Source organism: Sylvia atricapilla, chromosome 1, assembly GCF_009819655.1.
Source record: "Sylvia atricapilla isolate bSylAtr1 chromosome 1, bSylAtr1.pri, whole genome shotgun sequence".
Classification (NCBI taxonomy): Eukaryota; Metazoa; Chordata; class Aves; order Passeriformes; family Sylviidae; genus Sylvia; species Sylvia atricapilla.
The window spans coordinates 62,376,879-62,402,212 of NC_089140.1; the positions used below are offsets into that span (position 1 = coordinate 62,376,879).

At 40.8% G+C, this 25,334-nt stretch overlaps 1 protein-coding gene across 5 annotated transcripts in view; it reads left to right on the plus strand.

The window, feature by feature from the left end:
• The first annotated feature begins 1,793 nt into the window (after positions 1 to 1,793).
• Positions 1,794 to 25,334, plus strand: part of KIF13A (kinesin family member 13A) — a 105,112-nt gene continuing 81,571 nt past the window's right edge. For 4 of the 5 annotated variants that reach the window (XM_066324081.1, XM_066324091.1, XM_066324099.1 and 1 more), the window contains exons 1-2: positions 1,795 to 2,140; positions 2,365 to 2,455. In XM_066324081.1, coding sequence (XP_066180178.1) covers positions 2,086 to 2,140; positions 2,365 to 2,455 — 146 coding nt within the window. In that variant the 5' untranslated portion in view covers positions 1,795 to 2,085. Of the gene's footprint in view, positions 2,141 to 2,364; positions 2,456 to 25,334 lie in introns of all 5 variants that reach the window. The other variant, XM_066324119.1, reaches the window with a different exon arrangement.

Here is a 25,334-nt window from a genome sequence, read left to right on the forward strand (position 1 = left end):
CCACAGCCAAAATCATAGTCAATCTCATAAAGGCTCCCTTTAATTTCTCTTCAGCTAATATAATTGTTTTTATGTAATCTTGCAATGATGTAGTTTTTCCACTAAGAGGTGGAAAATGGAGACGGAAGGGAGTATTTTCCCTTCCATCTGTTGGCTGTCTCCTCTTTCCCAGCAGTGTCCAAATTTCACAGAACAACTCCCTTTTTGCACAGCCATTTCAGACCTCATGCCTTGTCTTGAGCCAGCGCTTGCTTTGATCTGGGTTCTTACAGTCTGCAGCAGTAAATAGGATGTCTCATGTCAACATCACTCCTTTTCTTTACTCGTTAGGCCACATGCTTATGATGCATTTCATAATGAACTTCATTCCTTACGCCTCCTTCTACAGGCAAGAAGTCCATGTGGACCAGCTACTTCTGCTGACGTTCTCCAGATGCCTGGCTCTATTTGGTAACCTTTCTCTTTTGCTGTGCTAAGGGCACATCTCGTTTCCTTTCAGCATTCCTACGAGTTGTGACCATTCGGGACAGCCAGGCCTCCTCCAGAAACACTCCTCTCAGTTGCTTTGCAGGGCCCTTCTGGTTGGTGTGCTGGCAGCCAGGAAGGGGTTGATCTTCTAAGCGTCCCTCCATTGTCTCCACCTTTGTTTGGAAGGTCTGCTCTTTCTCAGTACGGCTATCTATTCATCACCAGTTGTTTCACCCATTCTCCCTACAGTGGTTTAGCCCCAGAGTAGACAGAATAATCCCATTTGGGTTTGAGCCTGTTTTCCATAAAGAAAATGTTAGAGACAACGCTGTTTAGCACTGCGATTCCTGCCATTTAGCTGCATCGATAATAAGGATTGATTCTTTGGAAGATATTTCACTGAAGCCAAGGAAACACTTCTGGGGAGAAAAGGCTTTGAAAAGAGGCCTGTTGCATTTTTAACTAGAAATCTTTCATGGCTTTCCCACTGGAAGCTCAGCCATCCTCGGAGGTCTGGGTTGCTGGATAAAACACCACTGTTTGTAATGCTTTCCCCCAGTACTGAACTGGCCACTACCCTGTCCCGCAGCGTTTGGGCTAGCTCTCGTCAGTGGAACACCAGGACAGCGTGAGCGGCCCCGGCACTTCGCAGGTGCCCTTCGTAGCCAAGGTGAGTGCAGGCTGGAGCCCGGGCGGGGCTTCTCGCTCCATCACCTCGAGGTGCTGCGCCGCCTCCAGACCTCCACGCACGTTGCACCCAGATCATTCTGGGTTGTGCATATTTTGTCAAAAAAAATCCCCTGACGCCATAACTTTTTTTTTTTTTTTTTTTTCCATAGCAAATTGTGGCTTTTCCTCTCCTTGCCCCAAGGAAACTTGGTGTACAGTCGGGCAAGGCGGTGTCTCTGCGGTGGCGGCGTACACCCGCACAAGCCACAACAGTGGCTGTCGGGCAGAGCCCGCGGGTGCATCCCACTCCCACACCATCCCACTCCCGCACCACCCCGGCTCCCGCACCATCCCCGCTCCCGCACCATCCCCGGCTCCCGCACCACCCCGCTCCCGCACCATCCCGGCCGCCGCCAGCGCCGCCTTCCCGCGCCGGGCGCACCCCTCCGCGCGTGCTCCCTGGGAAGCGGCGGCTGGCCGAGGATGGGGCGGGGGGACAGGGAGTCTCCCCACGCCCCCGTGCCGAAGGCGCTCGGGTGTTTCCGTCGCTCTCCGGCGCCGCCGCCTTTCCCCGCCCTCTCGCCGCCTGCCTGGGCGCCCCACTCCCGGCGGCGCGGCGGGAGGAGGAGGCGGAAGATGGCGGTGGGGATTGGCAGGGAGGCGGCGGCAGCAGCGGTTCTGCAAGCGAGCCCGTCGGCAGCCAGCGGCGGCGCGGACCGCGGCTGAGAAAGGAGGTGGCTGGGGCTGCGCCACCACCGCCCTCCCCGGTGCCGGACCCTCCTCCTCCTCTCCTTCCATCCCTCCCTCCCTCCCTCTGCCGCCTTCCCCGCCTGCCCCGGCCCTCCGCCCTCTCGCCCGGCCCGGCATGGACGCTGGCGCTCCGCCGTGTCGCTGCCGCCGCCGGCGCTGAGCGGGGCCGCCCGCCCGCCGCTCCCGGGAGCGGGGAAGATGTCGGACACCAAGGTGAAAGTTGCCGTCAGGGTCCGGCCCATGAACAGGAGAGGTAACCGGGGTCCGGGGGCACCTCGGGGCGGGGGCGGCCCCGGAGCGCGGCGTCCCCCCGCGTTCTGCCCGGGCTGGCGGGAGGACGAGCCCCGTCGCCCGCCCCCCGCCGCCGCAGCCCCTCGCTCCCGGGGGAGCCGGCGGGGGCCGGGCTGCCCGGCGTGCCGGGGGAAGGGGGGTGCGCTCCCTCGCCCGGCTACAGCCCCCCGCCGTGTCGCCTTGCAGAGCTGGACCTGAATACCAAGTGCATCGTGGAGATGGAAGGGAACCAGACTGTGCTTCACCCGCCGCCTTCCAACGCCAAGCAGGGAGAAAGGTAAAACCCCGAGTCGCCGTGCCCCGAGTGAAAGCCCAGCCTCGGCTCCTCCGCCTCGCCCTGCAGACAGCCCTGCTCGGCTTTGTCAGGGCAGCAGCCGGGTCCCCAGGGTGTCGCTCGGTGCTTTTCGGGGCTGCGGCGGGACGGAGATGGCGAGAGGCGAGCGCTGGCCGGGGCTGCTGCGTTGGGCTGGCATCCATGGGGAAGTAAGGGTCGGTTCTTTACCTGGCTTCCTGGGGGAGTCGGAGGTACCCAGTGTGGAGACAGAAGATCCCGGTTAGTCTCCCTGGTTTAGAAGTTGATTCTTGATTGACGGCTCAAAAAATAAACTGTTGAGTAGGTAAGGGCTTAGACTGTGTGTGCTGTTTTCAGAAATTTCCCTGGAGTGTAGGCTGTTAACAACTTGGTGTAACCTGTGGGGGAGCAAGAAGCAGAATCTGATTTTTATGCTACTGATGGATTTTTTTTTTATATAACTTTGTTTACTAGGTTTTAACCTATTTGCATTTGAAAAGGCTGTAATTGCTGGATCCTTTATTAATTCAGTGTTGTACTGTGAAGTAGCCTATGAGAATATGCTAAAATAATTTTGAAATCTGGCATTTAGTTGTGATGCCCCAGTAAAGAATACCCTTGGAAAAAATCCAAAATACCAATGCACTAGACTGTAAAAATAGATCAGAACAGGAAAAGATTTCTTTCCTTTGAGGGAGTGTGGGGAAAGACAGGGAGGTGCAAGGGGAATAGTTATGTTGTACGCTGGTGTGTTCAGTTACATTGTACTCCTATCTGCTCGGTTACCTGTTGGCTGCTCAAGTTCAGTGGATATGTTAAATGCATTTAATGCGAAGGAGTGAAAAATCATTTTAATGGATATGGAGATTTTCAACCTAGCACGTTTCTACTACTTCAGCTTTTTTTTTAAAAAAATTTTTGACTCAGTTCTTAAGAGTTATGACGAAACTGTAGTGTGAGAATATTCTTTTTTCTTTTTTCTTTTTTTTTTTTTTTTTTTTTTTTTTTTTTTTTTTGCGAAGGCAGAGTTATCATGCTTTTATAGCTTTCCAGCAGAAAAAGTTGAGACCTTTTCTATTCTTACATGTCCAAGGTGTGAAGGTGTTTTTCACATTAACCCACACACTAGAATATAGCTGTAATCACACCAGTTTATTTCAGATCCTACTTGCATTGTCTTCAGAACCATTGTTGTAGCTAAAGTGCTGGCCTGCATCTTGAAAGATCTGTGCTTGTTTCCTGCTTCTTTCAAAGATCTGTGTGTGATCTTTTATAAGTTGTGCTGCCCCTCTGGGTCTTAGCAGCTCATCTGTGAAATGGAAATCTTGGGGGTCTTAAAAAATTATGTTTTTCTAGAAGATATGGGGTTTTTTTAACAAACAGGAGTTTATTGAACTGTGTATATGTCTTCATCACAACACTGCTGTAATAAGAACAAGAAACTCCTCAAAGTGGGTAGAATTGACACTCCCAACATGTCTACTGTATAAAATACACATAGAGTTTGTAAAGCAAGAACAGAATTAAAATTTAAAAATCATTATTTCAATAGACTTGAGAGACTAAGGGCCAGGTAGTTTAATGAAGATGGTAATGTGGGAGTTTTGCTCGTTGTGCGCATTGGCCCGCAGGTATTCAGTGAGACTGTGCAGTGACTGTCTTTTGAGAGCTTGTGTGTCTTGTGTTTATCAGGCTTTAAAATCTATAAAATATGTGAATTCTCTTGGTGGGATCTGGCTTCTGTTTCTACGTCAGGAGACTTATGGGTGAGCTGTGACGCTTGTGTGCGACCTCACCGTCGGCAGCTGTGTTGGCAAGGGATCGCTGTCCTGCTCACAACGCAGTGTGAGGCTGGAATTTGGCTGGCTGCTAACCTGTGTGTTTGAAACAACTGCCAGATGTGTTATTGGAGAGAACAGTCAGAAATACTGATCAGAAGTAACTCTTATTAGTGCAAACAGATAGTTTGGGTGCCTGCTTAACAGGCAGACATTTGGTGGAATGTGTCAAGATGCCTAGTGGGCTTTCTAGCTCCTCATGAACATCCTCACGTTTCCTTCAGTGCTAAACCACTGGTTGATATTTTTTACTCAATATAAATAGTTTAATTTCTCGTGATGAGAAATGGATTGAGAATGTTCTCCTGTGTGTACCCACCATAAAATGTCTGTATAAACTGGCTCTGAATTGCTGAGTAGTTGCTGCTTGTACTTGGATTGATGCCTTGGCAGGGTTAGAGATGTCAAACGGATTTTTTGTTTTCTTTATGTAGCTTGTTTTTATATAGCTTAACTGGATTTTTCTTTCAGAACCACCACGCTATTGCAAAAATGATTTAATTTGTTAGGGTGATTAATTGGTCTTTCTCTATTCTGTGCATTATTTTAATATTCTGTTTAGTCTTACCTTTCCCTTTTTGCGTTTTATCTTTTTATATGGAAATTTCCCTTTTCTAGCTGAATGGAAGTACAAGTTTGTGCTGCATTTTGGAATAAGAATAAGTAGCCTTCTAAAGCAAATTTGGTTTCCAGGGCTGCTTTTTTTAATTCAGTTGAAGCCAAGAGACTATAGGGTGTACTGAGTAGAATTCAGGACCATGCCCTTTATTTGCTTTGTTCTCAGTTATAATTTAAAAGGTACTGACGGAATTTTCTAAAGTAAAATTAGGTAACTCCTTAATAACCATAAAATTATAAAATTTGCTCTTGGAAGAACATCCAAGGTTAGGAAAATCAGATTTGACTAGCTTTTCCTATGCTGTACGGAGTTTTTGAATTAAATCTAAATTCACTTGCGTTCTTTTAATTAGTCTCTAGGCATTATTAAGGATAGTTCTGAAGGATTTTGGATGGGCAAGTAATGCTAGTTTTACAGGTGATGTAAAAGGCCTGAAATCACAAACGGTGCTGTCATTTGTCCATCTTTCATTATTGTGTTAGAGGTAAAATTATAGCCATAAATTAAAACAGGATTCTGACTGCATCTTGTAACTGCTAGACCACACAGCACTCACACCGTAACAAACACAGCTACAAAATAGTAATTGTTATTAAATGCAAGTGTCCTGTCATTTTATGAGCATCAGGCCTGCTGTTGCCCACAGGCGCATGACTTCTAGTGTTCTAAACTAATGAAGGAGGAAAACCAGAACATAGTAAAACTGAGCAGTCCGAGTCTGAAAGGCACAGGAAAATCTTTAATCAACTGAAATAACAGGAGACAGAGTTCAAAAAGGAATGGTTTTCATTAGCTGCTATCAGGTATAATCTCTGGTGCTGGCAGAGTTTTTAGAAGTTCATTGTTGGACTTCATACCTTTAACCCATGTTTTGCTTTTACTGGTACCATTAGTTAACTTTATATGCGCTGAAGTATGCTTGTGTGTTCTTTTAGTTACCTCTTGTGTCTCTCAGCCATTTCCTTCCAAAATCAATATAGATTTCCAATTCTTCTCAAGAAGAAAGTTTCTGGGAACTCTCATTTTTTTTCCTGTCTTTACCTGGGAACCTGAATTTCCTTTCTCAAAGTACTCTCTTCACAGAAAAAAAAAACCCAAACTACTTATTCTAACTTATAGTCTTTTAAGTTATATGGTGTTACAGGTATAAAAATGGGTATTACGTTTCAAAGCCAATTGAATGCATCCTGCTGTCCTGCTGTAAATGTTTGTATTTGGTTGTTGGCAACAAGGTGCAATATTAAAATGTAACTATGAGATAATTAGAGTGTGGAGTCACAGACAATCCTGCGAAGTGATTGAGTAATTTTTTACAATGGAAATTTCACATCTCTATGTCTACTGAAGATCTGACTTTACATTACGGATGTTATTTTTCAGTAGGACAAATGAGGTGTTGCTGGGTTAGCTCCTCCTCTATTTCTGATTGTTAAAATAATGCTTTCCTTCTTTCCTTCCTTTCCTTTCAGCTACGCTTTTTAACACATAGGATCTGAAACGTTTTATTTTAGCTCCCTGATAACAGTTCTTCATGACATGATTTTTCCTTTAGTAAGCAAAATATTTGCCTTGACAGAAATAAACAGGAACCATGGAGACAGTAGAACTGAAATGCTATTTCATCTGTAGTTTCAACTGAAACGCAAATTCATTTATTGGGCAATTCATTCCATTAGAGCACAGTAGCTTGTTGCGAACTTTGCCTTAATAAAAATCTCAGAGCAGAAATTAAAGAAAGAAGTCCTCAAATTGTAGAACTGAACTCAAAATCTCACTTTTTTCTAAAAGCACCTGTCTTGCCTGTCTTAACTCTTAAAAAAAACCCCAGCGTGTTGTGACTTGTTTGTTCTGTCCTCTTCCATCCTCATTTTGATAAGACAAGCACCACCAAAGCCAATTCTGTTTAAAAAAACCCTTTTCTTATGGTACTAAATGACTAAAGATTCCAGAATATATGGGGACTTTGTCTTTTTTTTTTGATAGGTTTAAGCTCTTTAATAAAATAAATAGCTGGGAACAGATGTGTGTACGTCTATCTAGTTTTTGTAGGTCATAATACTTTCAAAGATTAATATCTGAAGCACAGATTTCATCCTTAGGCAGCTTGTCCTAAAACTCTTGTTTCCAGAAAACAGCTGTTGCTCCTTCTGCTTTGGAGAAAACATGGTTTTGGATGGTCTTTAGTACACGATCCTTCCCGTGGTAGTTGCAGTACTTCACAGTTGTTGATACGTTGCTTTGGGTAGCATCAGAGATGGGAGAAGAGCGCTGTTGGAGGCCTTCATGATCAAGGTAACTTTTTCAGGCTGAAACTTCTGGAAGCTGAAATAGGACAGCTCCTAATTAGTTCTGTATCTGAAGGAATGACTGACCAAATCACGTCTTTGATGTGTGAACTTCAAATCGTTACCTATTGGAGGTGGATCATAAAACATAGAAGGCACCAACTTTTATCTTTGCAGGAAGTTGTAAAAGTAATCTGACTTTGACCTGTCTAACTTTCCTGTTAGGCACCAATGTTCAGGATGTGAGCTGTTATCTTTGAACCTTGGCAGAGGAGATAGATGTGAATTATGAAATGTGTGGTTGGAAAATGTCATTTGGGGAGGTACTTTTGCGTTGCTTTAATCCATTCATGCCTCAGATGCAACATTAGATGCAGTTCCTTGAAACTGCTGTTCTAAAATTCCATGTAATTTGGAACACAATGAGGCACAAACTTGTAGTCCAAAATACTGTGTGATACGACTCTTGGTTCTTCATGAGGTCACCTGAACTGTAAATTCAACATCCATTATTTTACCATGTTTATAAAATCCAGACTGCTGATAGGACCTTGGGATTTGCTCTTTAAATGTGATTGCTGGAGGAAACTACTGTTGGAAGCTGTTGGGACTGTGGGTAAGCAGCCTGTAGTACTTAGCTGGCAAAATTTCAGAATAAAAATAGATAAAGCGTTTGAGGAGAAGGAGAGCTGTTGTTAGAATGACCATGTTTAGGCAATTATTGCTTTGTAGCCATTCTGTGCTTTTGGACTACTGAGTGTTATTTCAAATATTTCTGAGCACAACACAGTCAAATGAGGTGCACCTTTAAACCTGTCCAGTTTTCCTCTTTTGGAAGCACCTAAGTTGTGGGACAGGAAAATATGTGTAAAAAGATCAGTAGGCCTATAGACATACCTTGCTTCTGTGTTTAAAAGGTACAGCTGTGCATGAATATGTTTGCAGCAGCCAGGGGCTGGATTTGAGCTCTGGTTGTCAATGCACATTGAATATGTTATCTATTGAAATGAATTATGAATTTTAAAAGATTGCAGCTCTCTTAAAAGGGGGGGGGCGGGGGGGGGGTTATCCTTTTTTGAGAGATGTCAGAACTAAAGGAAAAGTTTTATTTTCACCTCCTTACCCCCTTAGTGTAAATAGAAACAATTGTCTTGTTTTGAAAACAAGATTCTCTGCTCTGTTGTGTGTCTAGTAGGTTTATTAAATGTGCATGTGGTAAGACGCCAGACTTCTAATTCACTGTACTTTAATAGTTAAAAAACTTAGAGTTAAATGATGCTTGTAAACATGTTGTGACCCATGTGTGGGTTAGATTCAAGATACTTCAGGAAGTGCTTAAGAAGTGCTGGTGCTGGGGAACTGGAGCTCAGGGAGCAGCAGTGCACACCAGCTGCCCTTGTGTGCAGGTCTGTGTGCCGAGCAGAGCTGGGGTGTGAATCTTGGCACAAAGTTTCAGGGACAAAGCGAATCCCTTCTCGGTCTGGTCAGGCCTGCAGGGCAGCATGTGCAGGCAGGCAGATGCTGTTCAGGCATTCAACATGGTGGTACTTCTAGTAATAAGATTATAGCTAAATCTTTAAATTGACAGATGCACTTGTTGCTATTGTGTTTGAGACTTTTATCATATTTGAGCTCCTGCGTTCCTGAGATGCAGACTGAGTAGTGGTGGCTGCAGTACCCGTGTCTCCTGCGTGGACAGACTGTCCTTAATGATGGGAAAATAGTGCAGTGCCTTTGCTTATTTGGCCTGCCCTGGGCATGATTTGAATCTATTAATGGAAACAATTACTGCCTGCTCTAGCGAGATGCCAACTGCTGCAGCAGCGCTGTGCAGATGCTCTTGCTTAACTGAGTAATTTCTCTGGTTGTTTGATATTTTGGGAGAATTTCTGTTACTGATGGCAGAGTGGAGAAGCTCTTTAAGGAAGTGTGAAAGTGTTTGCTGGACACAATGAGTGCAGCCCACAACAAAAAGACCCCTGATGTGCAATGATGTGCATCACAGGACTCAACTCTTGAGTTAACTTGTGGCCCAAAGCATCAGGTTAACTAAAACAGTTGTGTCTTTGCATTGAAGTAATATTGCTTTGTATGTTACAAGAGGCAGTACTTGACTTTGTATGTTGATATGAAATTGGTCATTAGAGTTTGAGGTTTGATGGAGCTTGGGGTGATGGTATGTGCCTTTGTGGTTCTTCTGTGTGTGAAGCTTGAGATGGGTGTTTGCTGGAGGGTGATAGAGGAGCTTGGTAAGTTATCTTAGAATATAAAGGTCAACCAGAAAAATGCATTGCTGATAGGAGTTGAAAATCAATGACTTGAGCTCAAGATATCCATGTTGAGGAAGAGCAGGAGTTACACTGTCTGTTTTCAGTGCCAGAGGAGAGTGTCCCTTTATGTAATTTCTCATTTTGGATGAAAAGTGAGTAAGTGGCTTTCTGATAATGTTGTGCTTGCTTAGTGTTATCGTCTGTAATTCTGGACTTTATTTTTGATTGTTGCCTTCTAATATAAAAACAGTAGTTTAGAAACTTAGTACTCAGATATCAAAACATCTATAAATTCATAACCATATTATGAAACAGTATATTCTGTAGTCATCAGCCACACGCTAAATTTTGGCATTTTGTTACATCCTAAATAGAGACATCCTCACATACATACTTACCAAGTACTGCTACGTAGTCTTTGGATAATGTGAAACTAGTGGCTTGTAAGGTGGAACTTTTTCAATAGGAGATAATTTGAATGTTCTGTCTCATTTCACTTGGATCACTACAGGGAAGTCTGCATAGTCACAGCCCCTCATGAAGTCCCTAACTGCTTATCATCCTATAGTGACTTACTTATTACTAAAGTGTTATAACTCAAGACAGAAATTTATACAAAAAACTACTATTTTGACAGATGAAGCCATGAATGTATTTTGGTGCCTAGTAATGGTACAGGGCTTATTTTGAAGTGCATCAGTCAGCACAGCAGTGGAAAGGTGTGCCTGAAACCTTTCTGGGTGCTTGTGTTAGTGTGTGGTAACTAGCGTGGTTAATGATGATACTGAAGATGGGTGTAGAGAGGCCCACTGTGCACTAGCAGCAGGTTCTGTACTCAGCTGTTTCTTAAAAACCAGTCTCCACTAAGCCTGTGCTGCTGCCTCTTCATGTTCAGTAACAGCGTAGACAGCAGGCTAGTAGTGACTGGAGATTCACGGTGTCACTGCATCTTCTTTGTGCAGTGTGTATGTGTATTCCAAGAATTTTAAGCATTTCATAAACACGAATCAAAGCAGCTGCTGTGGCTGGAATGGCATGCTTATCTCTGCATGTACTTAGGAAGATATTGCTCCATATGTTTAAAAAAGTGCCAGGGTGCATTGTGAACTGTAAACTTTCTGTAGAGTAACTTGATGCTTTGTTTTAAAAACACATTGCTAACAATGTCAACATTTGAATTTTTTTTTCTGAATTCTTTTTTTGTATTAGAGAATATTTTAAGCTTACAAATACAATGAAAAATACACATCAGATTTTATTTATTGAGCTTACATTTTCTTAGTTTATTCCACAGTCTCTTTTAAAGCACAAATGTCAGTCCCAATTAAATAGTGTACAAAAGCCTCTAGACAAGAATAAATTTTCTTCTACTGTAAGGCTTCAAAATTCTGAATCTGTCTCTTGAGCTACTGCAATAATTTTTCTAGTGTTAAATACTAGTATGTGGAGCAGTCTGTTTTGCTTAATAATTCTTACATGATGACAAGGAACAGCAGATCTTAGATAAGAAACTGGAGGATTTGATACTTCTCATGTGGATTCCACTTTCTGTCTGACTTCATTATTAAAATCATGTCCAGTGTAGCTGAGGTGGCCGTTCATAAACTTGTTTCTTTCAGAGTTGAAGCAAAAAGTGTCATGTGAAGTGGAAGGGGCAATTTATCTGCCAAACAAATTGACTTGCATGGTTACTGGCACTGGCTGCAATGTACTTTTTGAAACTTCAGAGTTCTCATTATTGTTACTTTAAATTCAGTTTTACTTTGTGATTCAAAAGCCCAGGCTTGTTTTACAGTTGACAAGCTTTTGAAAAGATAAATCAACAGAGCATTCCAGTGGAGGCACAGAGCTGGTGGAAGTTCTACTGGCAAAGCTGCTTTATGGCCCTGAATGTGCAGCGTCCTGTTCTGCTTTGGAAACTTTCTTTGTCAGCATCTATCAATGTGAGTTCTTTAGATATGCAGTGTGATGTGAGTCTGCAGTGCTCCAGACTTGTTTTGGCTCAGTAGTGCCACCTCCCTGAACCACCTCCCTAAACATTTTGATGAGTTTGGGTATTTTTTCCTTCCTGACATACTGTGTTGTAATTCTTTATTTTGAGATACTTCTCGATTTCTTTTAGACTTCAAATACATTTTCAGAGAATTTTATCTAGCAAAATCAAACTGAAATAAAAATTTGCCTTTGGTAAAACAGAGGAATGTTCATTTATTCACTGTATGTAGCTGAAGACATTAATACATTACTTATGTATCCTCTGAATGTTCAGCAGCAGGTAGTTGAGCTTGAATATGTTTTTTTAAAAAAGACCTGTGCAGTTATTTAAGGGAGTAAGAGCAGAATGTATTTGTAGACCTCCTGCACTTTGCTGTTTTATTACACTGAGGTAAAAATATGATTCTGAAAGTTTTCTTTTAAGTGTGTAATGGACTGTCATCCCAGCACTCATGTTTTGCTGTTTTAAAGCTTCTTTCTGGGTCCACAGCAGATATGCTATTCTGAAACAAACTTTCTGGAAGGCAAGCTAGTACTTTCCATAGTGCCCATTACATTTAAAAAGAAGGAACTTCTGAACAGTTCTAATTCTTCTGGTGTAAATCTAATCCTTATACCTGCATTTTTGGTAGGAGTGCCCTTGAGAAATGCTGCTTCAGTGTCTGCAGAGAAACTGACACATAAGGTAACCCAAGAAATGAGTTTTTAATGGATTTGCTGCTGATGTGGTAGAACATATAAGGAAAGGATACTTGAGAACCAGGACAATGAAAGGCAAAAGAGAGCTGCAGAAATGTTTGCCCAACAACATGATGAAACTCTTTAAAATGCATGTTGGAGAAAATCAAACCAACCAACAACCTCTCCCCCCATGCAAAAAAAAAAAAAAAAAAAAAAAATAGGCTTCTTTTCTTCCTCCTGAAAACCTGGCATTCTCTGGGGTGGTATTAGTCTTCATGGGTGTTCTGGTTGAGATCCAAGTTGAAAACAAAAAGGAAAATCAGTTATTGTAAACAGACCATTGAACACTGGGCAGCTTGCTATGTAGCTTCCTTGTCAAGAGCTTCCAAGTCCTTAGAATGTTTATTGTTTGAGGTGTTTATAACATTGTAGCTAAGTCCATGGCATCTTAGCGCATGGCTGTAATCCATATTTTAGCACTGAATTTTTATTGTTTATTACATAAAATGTCATGAATGAGAACCTTGGTAAATTGACTGTGAAATAATCTAACGGGAGACAACTTGTGAGTCCATCAAAAGGATGATGAAGTGTGTTTGAAGATGGAGCATTTAAGTGTTCTTCTCAGGTCTCTTTCAATGAAACAGTAACTTGAATATTTTAATAAATTTAGTAGATGTTCTGTCTCTCTTAGCACTGCAGTTCCGTGATTGAATTCCTCTTTACTGTCAGAATTGCTGGGTACTGAAGGAGGGAGATGTCTGACTTCTGCATGGTGAAAGCTAGAAGTTAGCTCTTGACAGTTCTGTTTTCAAGTTCTCAGCAGGGTGTGGTGGATGAAATACTGAACCGGGATAGACATCAGTCTAATCTCTCCTTCCTTGTTTACTCCTTGGGGCAGGCTGCATCCTCTCAAGTAGTTTTTGAAGTTTCAGTTTTGGAAATGTGAATGTGACATTGACACTCTTTTTGTTAGAAATGCTAATGCTGTCCTTGCTGCCATCTACATTCACAGATAAAAATTTTGTGTGTAGTCTAAGGAATGTGGTGTACCTCTGTTTGGAATTTCAGGATGTCCTCTTGCAACTTCGGGCTAGTTTAAACCCAGAAATGCAGACTGGCAGTGTTGAGAGGGCTGAATGCCCTCAGTGTTTTGCAAAACACGTGTGTTTTCTGAATTATGGTTCTGCTGTGTGGTCTGACCTGTACTATTGGTTGCTATTTCAGAATTTCTTACCTGAGTGAGGAAGAAATCCATGGCTCGTGTGTGAGGTAGATCAAATAGACAAAGGAGAAAATGCTGCTTTGTGTTATCTCCTGTGGCATTTTTGGTTGGTTGGAGTTATTTTTTTTTAGTTTTTTGCTCTTAAAGTACTGTTAATTGAAAAGTATTTGAAATGGGACACCTGCCTTAGCTGCTCCTTCTCTTGTAGCATGCTCTTTCAATTTCTTGTCTCAGTTTGCAGATGTAGTAGATGAAAACAAATTAAGCTGGTGTGGAATTACTGATGGAACAAGGTCTTAGCCTTTTTTTTTTTTAGTAGAATGTCTATTTAGGTAAAAAAGGAAACAGCTGACTCCTTATTACATTGAAAATTGAGAACTGATGATAGCTCTGACTTAAAATACTAGTGATGATGGTCCAAACGGGAAAGCTACGCTGAAGTAGCTCACAGTGTGATAAACTTTTAAAATAATTTTGAACTTAATGCTGTATTTGTCAAACCTGAGTTTTGTTTACAATATTGCTCCTCACCTACTTTGCTCCTTCATATTCTTATCCTGGTGTTACTAACCCAGAACTGCTGACCTCATTAACGCTGCTCCCTAATTAATCTAATGCTTATCAGAGTTCAGAACCTGTGTACCCTTTCATAAGACTTTTTAGGGTGTTTCAGACAGATCTGCTTGCTCAGAGTCTTTCTTGTTCCTTAATATATGGCTTCTCATTCTCTTCTAAGGATTTTTGTCAACTATTTGAGAGACCACATGTAATTCTGCTTTATTTCTTCTTGATTGTTTTGTGTAACTCTATTCACTATGCAGGCAGATCCCTGGGTGGATCATTTAGGCCGTGGGTTATTTATGGCAGAGGTAATTAGCTGAGTTGCAGCTCCTGAAACAGAAGAATTGCGGCTCAGTGTCGTGGAAGTTTAGCTGATAAGCTTTGTGGGGCCTCAGCTCCTCCCGTGCACAGTCAGATCAGGAGACTCAGTGCTGGACTCCCACAGTCTGGGTGTCTAGCAAAGCTTCATTAGCCTGTGCTGCCCTTGCTGTACCCGGTGTTTGTGGTGGTGTTGGGGTCAAGAGCAATGCCAGGGACAGGAAAGGGCAAAAGGTAGGTGGGTGTGGGCCTCCACTACTGCTCTCCTAGTTCAGATGCAGTGCAAGATGAGCACATGTTCAGGTAGCGAGGCAAAGCTGATGGGGCGTCTCCTAAAATTCATGTATGAGGACTGGTTATATAGAGACATCTCATGGACACCGTGGTGTTGATTTGGTGTTTGGGAATACCTGCAGCATGCCTCAGAGTGTACGCTCTGCTCTGAAGGATCTTCTGTTTCCAGAGTGGTTCAGCCTACTCCCCTCATGAGTGGTAGAGCTGACTGCAATTGCAGCACAAATGGTACTAAATGGAACTATAAAGCTGTGTCTTAAATAGTATTAAAAGTATTTTTTTGAATACTAGAAACTAAGTAGTTGAAATAACTTTGCCAAAAAGTGGGGCAACACTCACAGATTGATTTAAATACACCTGTTGACCTTACTGATTGAGCTGAAAGTTAAGTGTAAAGCACAGTTATTTGCAGTAGCAGGAGAAAAGCAGTCATCAGGAAGGAATCCATTTTTCACAGTTCTCTCTTTCCATGAAGGAGACTTCCCATTGTGTCACTGCAGTGCAGAATCACTGGCGAACACTTCGGATCCCAGTGCCAATCCCAGAAGTCCCTAAAGTGCCCCCGAGTGGTGCCAGCACAGGCCACAAGCTCTCCTGCAGTCTCTGGGTCAGCATGCAGGGGGCTGGCCCAGTGGCCAGGACTGATTTATCACCCTGCAGGCTCTTTAGACATACAGAGCTAATCTGAGTGCTAAACCTCGACATTTCTGTGCAAGCAGATCCATAGATAAAGTTTATGCCTTTTTCTGTTCTCCTCAAGGTTAACTTCCTCCTTTTTCTACCCTTCATTCTCCTGACCTTTTACCTGCATTCTCCCATGTTCTTTCAAGATAACATGTTAAGTGTTATCTGCAGAAGTGATGGTGCTTTAGAATAGAGCTTGAACGCTGTTAGCAACTCCCAGCGACACTCTGCTGCTTACTCAAATTGGAAACTTTGATTGTATTTTACCATCCATAGTTATTGTGGTAGTGTGTGTGTGTGTCACTCTTGTGTCAGCTCTTTTGTCTTTCTGTGTCTCTCTCCTCTGAGTAACTTATAATAATAATTCACTGACAGGCTTTGGGGTTTTTTTATCCTATTGCTAATTGCTTTATATTTATGTTTTTGTGTGCTAATTGATAAATATCTTCCTCCTGCTCTGAAACATGTCAGGGCTGACAGCTTAATTTGATTTTAAGACATCTAATTCAGAGTTTGGTTGCTTGTTGGTTTTTTTCTGCTGCAATAAAACGAATCTCATAACAGAAGAACTTTTTTCGTAATGCAGCTCTGCTTAGTATACTGCTGCTGAATGAAAAGGCTTCTGCATTTCTGCAGGGTGGTATAGACTCTCCCATTCTCAAATCTCCTTCTCTTAAGCTGGAATGCTCCTTTGCTCACTGTATCCATGCTGAAGCTGTTCCCGTTTTAGTGCCTAATCAGGTGCTTTCCACTGCGTGAAGGGGTCCATGCACCTTCTCTATCTTTAGGCTTTGATTTGTCTCTTTGCCACTTTTTTGCTTTGTTTTATGCCCCAAGTTAAAAAAAAACAAAAACAAACCCAAACCTGACTGGACTCAGTGTCTGGGTTTTTTCCCTGCACTGTAAATCTGCAACATGGCTAAAATTCTCACAGATAATGGCAGTTGGAAGGTATTTCAAAACACTTCTACCTTTCAGTATAACAATACAGTAGTGTTCCACTCTTTGTAAACAAATATTTATAAAAGATAAGCCTGTCTCTGCGGACTGAGATCACAGCTCAAAAAAACATTTTGGTGGGGTTTTGTTAGCAGCAAACCAATGAGAGAAAAACACTTCCAGTAAGAGTTAAAGAAGAATGAACAAGTTTTTAAGAAAGAAGGGTTATCATATCTCTAAAATATTTGAGCTGGATATAGGCTTTGGGTAAAATTCCACTGGGAATATGGCATGTTGTTCGAACATGTATTTTTAAAGTCAAAGTGTGTGTAGAGAGAAACAAATTGTTTAAGGAAAAAGGTATTTTCTGACAGCAGCACGCTGTGCAGGCTGCCAGTCAAAGTTCCTGTGATGGTGTCTGCTATCAATAAATATGAGAGTTGCATAGCGTAGAAGGTCAGTTCGGGAAGGTGATTATGATGACTGGTTATCTTCGAGTGAAGCGTGTCAGAGACTAGTTAGCAAAGTTGTTTATTTTGTCACTACAGCCTTTAAATTATGATAGGACCTGAAAACATGCAAAATCAATTTTTTGTTAATTATTATAGCCCTGTGGAGTTTTAGAGGCTAGATTCTTGAGCACCCTGTTTCCTGTTGTCAGTTCCTTGTGTCTGTACTGTCTGTCACTGTATCTCTTAGTGCCTAACACTAGTTGCTGTGGTAGAAAAGAGTCGATGTATCCATCTTTCTTGTAGTGGCTTTGAATATGAGAATAGTAATTTTGCCACCAAAGTCAGCATGCCACTGCAAATTCACTGGGCAAGTTCTGTGGAGAGAGAAGCTGTTGATCCCAGCTAGATGTTTTTCAGAGCAAAACCCGCTAGGACTTGTTTCAAGCATGCTACAGTGTTTATATGCAGAGCAATGCGTGGAATAAATTGGTGATCAGAGGCTTGGTGAAACATGTGACAGGAGTTACAGGAGTAGTTGGGCTGGACATGCTTTTGTGAAATGCTGGGATTTTGGGGAATGGGACAGGCTTGAATTCAAAATTGAATAGATTCTTAATGTTTCTCTTAAATTTACATTTGAAGTTTTTTGTTTTGTTTTGGTTTGGTTTTTTTGGGGTTTGTTTTGTTTTGTTTTGTTTTATTTTTTTTTTTGGTAGCAAAGCCTGTAAAAGATTAAATACTTAAATACTTATTTTCAGAGTTTTAAAAGTTACAAGTCAAAAACCAATAGAAGAATCCAGATATTTTAGTGAGCAAATGAAGTAGTAAGCTGTAGATCTCTATAGGTTGTATACCAGTTGTGGGGTTTTTTTTAATATTGTAAAAACAGTGCATTACTGGTTTTCATTTGGGCTTTTTATTTATTTTTTTATTTTACATAGAATTTGATATAATGTTTTTAAAGTAGACCTTATGTAGCTCCTGTTTTCCATCCCTTTGCCAGAATTGCCTTTTCTGAGCACTTAATTCCCTGGGACCTCAAAAACAGGTGAAGATTAATCAGTTCTGAGCATGTTCTTGCTGTCAGAAGGATGTTTTTCATCATGTTCCCAATTTTCTTGAACAAAGTGTTCCAGCTGTCTTCATTCTGTAAAGATACCATCAATTACAAGTAATTAACAGGTCAAATCAGATTATGATCTGTGAGTTTTCTTTTTGAGATGCAAGATGATTAAAATGTCTGTTGTAATCTAATAATTCTGCATATGGCAGATCCAACCTGAGGTAGTTTCCGAAGAAGAAAAATGTCATGTGGATGCTTTTTCATATTGAACATGAAGAGTTTAAAAGGTCAAGATATGAATGAGTGCTGAAATTCGACAAGTTGATGAGAGGCCAGATTACTTTGGTTTAGTAGTTTAATCTCTCCCATGCACTTTCTTTTTTCTGGCTTTTTGAAATGAAGTGCTGCATAAATTACTGCTGAAAGTCCCAGGGCTTTTCCACAGGAAAGTGAGTGAAACTGTAGACCATTACCTTGGGACTGGATCAACAACTGAGCTTGAGCTCAAGAGTGTGATCAGGTAGTGCCTTGTTCATCAGGTGAGGTAACACCAGAAGTTACTACCCTTCAGCTGTTTAATACTGTGCCCTGGGAGGTAATGTCAGTGTCAGTGAGGTTCTTTGTATTTCAGTTAATTTTTTTTCAGCTGTAATACTAAGGTTTTAAATAAAAATATTAAAAAATAGGTATTTTACTGTTGCTAATGGTAGATGGATAATTTTATAAAAGGAACAGAAGATTTCATAATGTACTAAAGACTAATAGCTGAAAGTTCAAGTCCAGTGAAGGGTTTGGGGTTGAGAAGAGGAGGCCAGAAGTGCATTTACTTAGTTATTGGAAGAAACTGCTAAAGGAGAGAAGGAATATATCTGCTAACTTGAGGAAACAAGATAGGTCTTTCCTTTTGTCTTCGATCACCTTGTGATTCTCCTGTTTCTGGATTGTATGAGAGTGGGTGAGAAAAGTCGGTTGCCTTTCTGAAGTGTGGAATACTTGACCTCCTGCTCCTTGGATAAAGCTGGGATGGTGGTTACCATCTTCTGAGTTTCTGGTATCACACAAAAAAAAAAAATCTTAGTTATTCAAGGCCTGCACTAAGAACCACATCTGCAAAATTTTCTTTTTTTAATATGATGTCTCAGGTTGGTGATGATATGGAATATTGGTCAGTCATGACAATTATAGTAAGAAAATTTTTAAAATGTGAACAGTTTTTTCTCAGTCACAGTATGGGATTTCCCAGGTTTGAGAGAGAGTATAACACATATATATAACACAATTTGGTAACCATCCAATATGAGGCGGTAATTACCTTCTTTTCGTTGTGTATCTCTATCAGCTAGGACCACCTTCTTTTAAAAATAGCTTTTCCTTTGGTATTTGACTGCCCTGTGTATTTGGGCTCAGCAGTTTAATGAAAGATAAGAATTGAACACGACTTCTAAATGTGAAAAATTGGAATCTCTTGCAGGCAGAAAGTTGACCGCTGAGATGACCACAGCTTTGGACAGAAGCTGTAGGAGGACAAAAGATAAAAGAGGATTGTGTATTATGAGCTGTGTCAAAGGGGTTTCTTACAAAATGTGTAGATGTGAAAGAAAAGTTTTGAGGGAGCATGGTAGAATCAAAAGCTGGTAACAGTTCACAAGAGAATTTCTACTGCATTTGTACATTTAATAAACTACAAATTGTTCAAGTTGTGTTTCCTTTGTGTTGGTGCTTATTGATGCCTACAGTAACATTGCTGTGACTTTAGAGGGAAGGGAGAATGGAAAGCCCACTACAATTGTTGTTAAATTTCATCCTTACTGTCTCCCAGATTGTAGTCCCAAAATTCTGCAATTTGCAAGCAGAGGAGCATAAAATCCTCCAGTGTGCATTTAAAATGACAGATTGCTTGAGCAATCCCAGTAGTTTGACTCGTCTGCTTAAATTATAAAATGACATGTAAAGTCTGAATCATTGTGCAATTAAGTGATGGTTGAGTGATAAAAAAAATATTTCCTGAACACTTGCTTCAGAGATGCTCATTCTTCAGCTGCCTCTAATAGCATTAGAGAAGTCTCTGATTTTAGAAATTTATTTTGGTTTTTATACAGGAAACAACATATTGCCTTGATGGAGCAGCTTTGCTTTTTTTTAAAGTAATTTTGGCTCAGTTGATAGACATACTTGAAAAAACTCCAGCATGTAATTGTGAGGCTTTTCGTGGTTGTTATTAAAAACAGGTGCCAGGTAAATAGTCATGATTTTTTTAGTGGTGAAAAGGTTATGGAGATGCTTAATCGTCTCTGAGGTAAGCAGAAACTTTGCTATGCAAGACTGCTGTTAACGAGCTCGGCTTTTATTATTACCAGCTGAACAAGCAGCTCAAAGCAGCTAACAGAATTTTATATTAGTCCTATACCAGCTGGAGTCAGCACAGATGGCAGTAATAGTTTCCATCACAGTGCAAAGATAAATTGCTGCTCTGTTGTGCCATGGAGGAGTGGCAAATAGGCATCCCAAGTAATGCATTTACTAGTACTTAATAAGACATATTGAGTATCTGTAAGACCAAGTCCTGAATGTTAAGTTTCTCTGTACATTATTATGAATTGACATGATGGGAAGAAGAGCACCTTTTAAATAAATAATGAACTTACTTCAGGAAGGAAGTGATGTATTTGTAAAGAGACAAGGTTTATGGATGAGACAGAGAATATATGCAGTTGTAGTAAATTAGAATCATCAATGTCTTGGATTTGGAGGATAGAATTGCTGTGAAATATTTTCTTTTTCCTCAGCTTGTGGCAGAGGTGTAGAACAGAGGCAAGGTTTCACACAGGGGCTGCAGGAGGCTGTAAATAGAATGGTCAGTGTTTAGCATTGGAAGAAAAATCCTGTGATACAAATTGAAGCTTAGATGAGGTGATTTAGTTGGAATTGGGTCAGAAGGCACTGGTTGCCATTGGAAAGGGAAAATTGCTGTAAATCCCTTATCACAATTTTCTGAGATTATGGAAGTAATTTACAGTAATGAAGAATAGATGGCTTTTAAAAGCTCTTCAGGAATTAGTTTGAAAAAAAAAAGAAGTTCACAAAGTAACTTGTCTGTTTTGACTTTTTGTGAATGCAAAAACATTTGAAACTTGTTCTCTGAAGAAATACATCTGCTTGTGTGTTGTTTGGGGTTTTTTAAAAGTTTTTTCCAGACTTAACTATTCTCTAGGTTATGGCATAGAGGAGAACAAGCCATTAAATAATTGCTTTGACTGCGGAGCTCTTTGCAGGATATGGGTAAAACAAACAACTGAGCAAACCTGGAGGGCAGAGGACTTTTTCATTGTTCCCTGCCAGGGTCACCAAGCCTCCTCTTACTGTAGGCAGCAGGCAGAATCTCTGGCATCTCACACAATCCTGCAGGTAAAATGAAGTGAGCACATATTTAGAACAGCTTTGGATTATAATTGTTCACCTAAATTGGTTAATGGGGTTATATAGTGGAAGAATATTTCTAAGGCTGAGGTATTTAAGAATTCTTAGCCCTTCTTCCACTGTTAACCTAGTGTTGCTGTTGGCAATGAAAAAGCAGGAAGGAAGGCTGGGTGTAGGTGTGTCTGCTGTTGTTGGGCACCAGAGACAACCAAATGTTGCCATGCTGTGCCTCCCTTCTGGAGAAGAGCTACTGTCAAGGAATAAAATTTTAACTTTGGTTTTATGTTTGTGTGCCAAGACTGACAGGTTTTGATAGCAAATTAAGGTGTATAAGAACAATAATCTTTCATTCTGGGATATATTTTACTGTGCTGGATAACTCAGGTCTGACCATGAAAATATGATCAGCATTCACAGATTCCTGAAGGATAGTACATAGAGTGTACTTTAATTTTATTTTTTTTTCTTCATGTATGAGGTGTGTTTTTGGAAGAAAGTTGCTATAAGTGACATGTTTTTCTTAAGAAAAACTTTTTTGAGACAGTTTATAAAATGGACCAAGACAAGCTTAGTGAGATTTTAGGTTTGCAAAATCTACTTTTAAGCTTCTGAGTTTGTTGGAAACAACCACTTCACCCAGATTTCTCTGAATTATCTTCCCTGCTACTGCCTCCCCCAATTAAAACACATTTCCAAAATCTCTGTTGGAGTTGTTGGCTTATGTGTCCCTCTGAAAGCTTAATTAGGAGATAGCTACTCCTACTGCAGTAACAATAAATTTACTTTAGATGTGCTAAACAGCTCTCTGGGACTAGCATTGGGTGGATTTTATTCCTTTGGGAAATTATTAGCCAGGATACCAAATTTACCACGGGTGCTGTCCTTTGTCCATTGTTGTTTGTCTCAAGGCATGAAATAGAGAAAATGCAACTTTCATTTCAAGTTCTTGCTGTTTTGGGGTCTGATGCAGACACATTTGTGGTCCTGTGGTTTTATAGATAGGTGTCTGTCTATGATGGAAGTACCCTCAGAAGAAGAAATGCTGTGTGCCAGTACTCATTGTACTATTCAGAACTTAGACCTTTTCCCTGAAGTTCTCTGTTGTTTGTTTCTCTACCTTTTAAACAGAGAAATTAACCATCTCTGAAGTTGCTTTTTTTTTTCTCCAGGCCTCTGATTAGCATAGTAAATATTCTGGAGTTGTATCACTTGTTTATACAGGAGGGTTTTTTTTACAGGTTTGCTGCATTTCTGCAGTGCTTCCCTTTTACTGAATTTACTGTTGTTTGACCTGAAGTGTGAAAGGTGTGGAAGGGTGGTTCCAGAACTGGGTTGCTATTGAGGCAAGACTCTTGGTTAATTTTCATGCTAATAGTTAGAAAATACCAATAAGGAAACAATTGCTTTTGCTGGTAATTGTTCCATCGAATGTTCCTTTGAGGCTGTTCCTTCAGGAGGAAGGCACGTGCTTTGATGGAGAATATTACAACATATTTCTGCCACTTTTTCTGAGGAGAATCTTTAGGAAAATTATTAATTATCAGTGAAGTATTAATGTAGTGTGAGAAAGAAGAGCTCATCTCCTGTGGCTCACATGTTCAGATGATGCTGAGTGTGCAGTTTTGTGTTGTTTGTGCTGTGGGTTGAGCATTAATATGCAGTATATACACGTAACATGCCCCAGGACACAGACACATGAGTTGGTTAATCCGTGGCATTTCAAGCGCTCTGTTTTGAAAGATTGCAGACACCTCGTGAAACCCCTAAAGGTGATTTGTCTGTAGAAATAAGACTGCGTGTGTCTCTGGATGAATTCAGGCTGCACTTCTCATGCTGAAGTTCCTGCTTTTCAAGGCACAACCCTCTGTTTCTCATATTTCTGACAGTGTCTGGTTGGCATAGACACCTGACTTGAGCTATGGTATATAAGGCTTACATCTTACCCTTTCTGCTCTGGATTTATAAAGCAGCATTTCTTTAAGTTCTTGGGAAATCCTGTAGGCAAATACAGAAGGATGGTGAGCCTAGCCAACCATTGCATTATCACTGGCGCTCTTGCAACTGTAAATGCTGTGTTACAGTAGCTTTTTTTCTGCTTAGTTTTTATATTGTGTTTTCCCTGTGGAACAGACCAGCTGATTTACACATTCTTTGGAGGTATTTTGGAAAAACACCCATTCTCTCACCTTGTATTTCTTTAATGCTGATCCTGTTATATGAAGTTATTCTTGGAGAATATGAATTTTAGAATGAATTTTGCAGAATGCTGGATTTCCCACCAAGATCATCGGTGGGTTACAGCTCTCCCCACACACCCTTATCTTCTGTTCATCACATCTGACTGGACTGTTGCTTTGGAAACCGTCATAATGTCGCAAGTGACTTCATTATGATTAAATGAGGGGAAAAAAATAGAACAAAAGAGCACATTCCTGCTTCAACATGCAACTTGGAAACTGAAACTGTCTCACATACATTCTCTGTATTTCAGAGCACTTTTTGGTAACGGCACAGATCTGTCCTGCTAGTTAGGAATAAAATCTATACTATGAAATTGCTGTTATTTATTTTCTTTAAATAGAATCAGTAATCAACTGATGTAGTTCCAAGGAATAACTGGTTTATACTCACTTAAAAGCTGTGCGTGGTTCTGTCAAAAAAAGAACCATTTAGTGTTTACACTTCTTTGTCCATCATAGAGACTTAATTAGTTGTCTTTAACTCTGAGAATGTTGCAGCTCTCTGTTCTATCTGGGAGTATTTTCTGTTTATTTCTAGTATCTGTATAAATATTTGGGTTTCTGAAGCAGGTCTGTAACTGCAGCTGAACAGAAGATTATAAAAATGTGCCAGGATGCTGCAGAATTTTTGGCACTGTCTCAGCATTGTTACTGATTTAAAGAGATTTCCATGTATTTTGTGGTTATGTTGGCGTTTTTTTTTCCTCAGTTTACACTTAATTGCCTATCTGGTAAATTTAAGTTTTCAATGCTATATGGCAAATAAATGAAACTAGTGACTGAAGAAGGAAAAAACAGTTGTGGTTTCCTAGACCTGCTCCCTGTCTTTTTTTTCCCTTAATGCTCTAGGAGCTGTTTGCTGGAGGTTGTGTCTAGTTTTATAAACAGTGAACTCCTCTATCTGTGCAGGTTGCATAGAATGGTCAGGAGCCAGATCAGGGATTGTTGCTCAGAGGTGAGAGGGGTGGAACAGGAGGGGACTCTGCAGGAGTTCCCACCTCCTTGGCACTATGGTGTGTGTGCATTGCTGGTTGGGATGTCCTGCTGTGGTTAACTCTGCTCCTCAGCCCTGCGTCTGGGTCACTCCCTGGAGTCTGGAGTAGCTCAGTGTGCTGCTGCTCAGGTGCCAGTGCTTTGCTGGGAATCTCTCTGGGATTGCCTTGCTCTGGGCCTTACAGGGAAGGGGGCTGGCAGTCAGAGCACTCCTGCTCCTGTGCCAAGCTGAAATCACTGATAGTTCTCCGGAAGTTTCAAGTACTTGGTATGGACGGCTTGATTAATGCCACAAGTGAAGATAGTTTGAGATGTGTTTAAATCCAACTGGTTTTTTTCTTTCTTCCTCATTCAACTTTATTGTCACTGGTTTGTTACGGTGAATGAAGTGATTGATGTGTGAGATAGTCTTACAGAAGCTGGTGAAGTATGGAAAATAAGCAGGGAATGAAACATGCTGCAGAGACACCAGACTAGTATTTTTTTCTTCAGCTATATCCGTACGAACAGCTAAAATTGACATTTACAGCCGTTGATAAACTTTTAAGTCATTAATACTTTCAAGTAAATTGTCATTTTCTTCCCTAAGTGTCCAACACCTTCTTTTTTGGCGGAGTGAAATGAATAAGCCTATCCTGAGTAATACATGAATTATCTTTTCCATTATCTCTCAGGAAGTTCTGATTGTTTCAGAAACGCTGTGTGCTACTGATCTGCTACCTGAGGAATGTGTCCACTCCCTGTATTGTATAAGTACGTGGCGTAACCATTAATATCAATCTGTTGTTCTCTTGTTCATCCTGGAAAAATAATTAATGGCATTGAAACAGTATGTTTTTTTGTAACAAAAAATATTTTTTTCTGAATGTATATTTTTATCATCTGTCTAGGTAACTGTAGATGAGCATCTTAGCCCTAAGAATCTCTGCATTATATCATGTCTTTTTGCCTTTGTATCTAGAATCCTAAATTAATTACTGAATCATGAAT